The 2,456-nt window shown below is 40.1% G+C and overlaps 1 protein-coding gene across 1 annotated transcript in view; it reads right to left on the minus strand.

The window, feature by feature from the left end:
- Positions 1-2,456, minus strand: part of agmo (alkylglycerol monooxygenase) — a 54,222-nt gene that overhangs the window by 30,198 nt on the left and 21,568 nt on the right. Inside the window, exon 4 of the mRNA XM_032518150.1 lies at positions 1,306-1,409. Within this exon, the coding sequence (XP_032374041.1) occupies positions 1,306-1,409 (104 nt within the window). The remainder of the gene's footprint in view (positions 1-1,305; positions 1,410-2,456) is intronic.

Here is a 2,456-nt window from a genome sequence, read left to right on the forward strand (position 1 = left end):
ACCAGAGGGCGCTCTACAACGTCCCTGATGGCAACAGGGATTTTTTCTTTTTGTTAATGTGTTTTTTGTTCAAAGGACTTTAGGTTTGTTGTATTTTTATACATTTTATTTATCAGACCTTTAATATATTTTAATGTTCCCCTGTTCTATTGTGACAATAAAACAAATTATTATCATATTAATTTAGTGAGAACTTACAAATAAATACAAATAACTAATGTTAGGGAAATCTTTTTATGTATTGTAACGCGTTTCTGGATTTATTTTAAAAATAAATCGGCATATTGGATTTTTAAATAATCAAATATTTGTATCGGTATCGGCCTTAAAAATCCTTCGGTCGGGCTCTACTTAAAACCATCACTAGTACAGTGTGTGCATGCTGATAGAACACATGTTCTATCCTACCTTCATCAGGCAAGTTTATGAGATAGATTTTCTTATACAATCCTAAGTAAGAAATGTGACTTTGAAATGATCAGAGCACTTGATAGGAACAACATGGGGACTTCAAAACGGCTCATCAAAACATTGCTCTACATGGCCACTGGTGTACATTTAAAGGAAAAGGCTGCCAATATTTCATTTATTTGTTTTGGTCATCAAATCCCATGGAAAAACCCAAATAAACAACGTATTGGTCCGTCTGTCAATACTTGCCTACCTTGTCTGTGTTAATCAGCTTCATGTAACCCAGTGCAGCGGTTTTGCTCTTAAAAGTGCATTCAATAGTTTTTGGACAACAATTGAACTTTAATGCCTATGGGTTCAGGCTACACAGTATTTTTGTCTGTTAAGATGGCCACTGTGTTAGATAAGATGATGACGGTGATAAATTCCTGGCGTGACTCAGCCAAGAGACATGACAGACTACACATTTGTCTCTGACCAATCATAGCTTGATGTCAATGGGAAGGAGTTGCTAGACATCAACTTCTGGGAACACGAATGTAAACAAACATTGGCGTCTGACCCTATTGGACAATGTCAGAGGACGTGTTGTGGAATTTGTCATACTAGTTAAGTTGTCAACTATGATGCATGCTCTTAGGGAAATTGTTGGGTCTTGAATTAAATTGAAAAACTGAATTGAATTGTTCGTCCATTTTCGTTTCTGACTCCCCCCGTGTGTCGGGTTGGGCTACTATCGAGCTAATGATGTGTAATCTGAACCCGGCACAGAGGAATAAGATGCATCAGTCATTGGCTACACTGACACAACACTTGTTAGTAGGAGTAATTTACAAATTATTCCCATTAATGTGTCAACAGACATTTCATTTAAGAGAATAAATAATGTCTTACCCATGATGTGAACTGCTGCGTGACGGACTGTCTGAGGGCGGTGGTGAGGTTGTAGTACTCTGAACTGTGGTGAACCTGGTGAGCAGCCCAAAGGATGGCCACCTCTGGAGAAAAATCATGAGGTCATCACTTCATTCACCTACTCATTAATGTGTTGCAGATCCAACAGCAGCCATGTAATTGTTCATATACAATATATACAGGCCTTGAACCCTTACACACATTCAGCTGCTTTACCACCACAAGTGATTTATCTCACAAATCAACCTCCCCACATGAGTAACTAGATACTTTCATCCCCAGAAGGAGTCATTTTGGTCCCGCTCCTGGCCAGCCATTATGAAAAGCTGAGGCTTAAGTGAAGCTGGCCATTGGACGAGGAGGAGGGGGAGGGGGCTGTTATGATGGAGGGGGTATTCGGCTGCAGCTGGTTAGCGTCCAGCCTGATGTCCCAGTGCTCCAGTTTACATTCCTCTGCTGTGTTGTGATACTTGCTACATTAATATCTGTGTTACACTTCATTTTAAGATCCAAAGGGAACATGCTTGTTAAGTTTCACTGGATCTCGGGCTGTTTCCGGACCACCCCGTCTAGTCTGTGCTTTTTGGCACCTTGCGTCCACTTTGGCCTCTGCAGCCGTACAAGAGAGAATAGTAACCTTTGAATGCAGAACCACAAAGCTCCATATACACTTTGTATAGTAATGTATATGTTACAATAAAAGCAGCCCCAGTTATTAAATGAGGCTTACATTTTATGATGCAGCCTTGATGCGTGATGGGATTTGTGATTAAGGGGTCAATTATCAAGCTATTAAACTTCTATTATTACACATAGTACGCATGAATGAATGTTTTTATCATCCCAAGTGCCTTTTGCTTTAGAGGAACTTTGGGAAGTTTGCTTAGTCACTTCTGAAGGAGATCATGCAAGTACGGCAAATATGAAGCTACAGCCACCAGCCGGTTAGCTTAGCTTAGCATAAAGACTGAAAACATTAGGAAACAGCCAGCCTGGCTCTGTGCAAAAGTAACAAAAAACATGTTACACCTTGTTTGTTCAATAAGTACAAAAACACAAATTTGCTGATTTTGTCACCTTTGGCTGGAGTCAGGCTAGCGCACACACACACACACACACACACACACACA

The sequence above is a fragment of the Etheostoma spectabile genome, chromosome 6 (genome assembly GCF_008692095.1).
Source record: "Etheostoma spectabile isolate EspeVRDwgs_2016 chromosome 6, UIUC_Espe_1.0, whole genome shotgun sequence".
NCBI classification, from domain to species: Eukaryota; Metazoa; Chordata; class Actinopteri; order Perciformes; family Percidae; genus Etheostoma; species Etheostoma spectabile.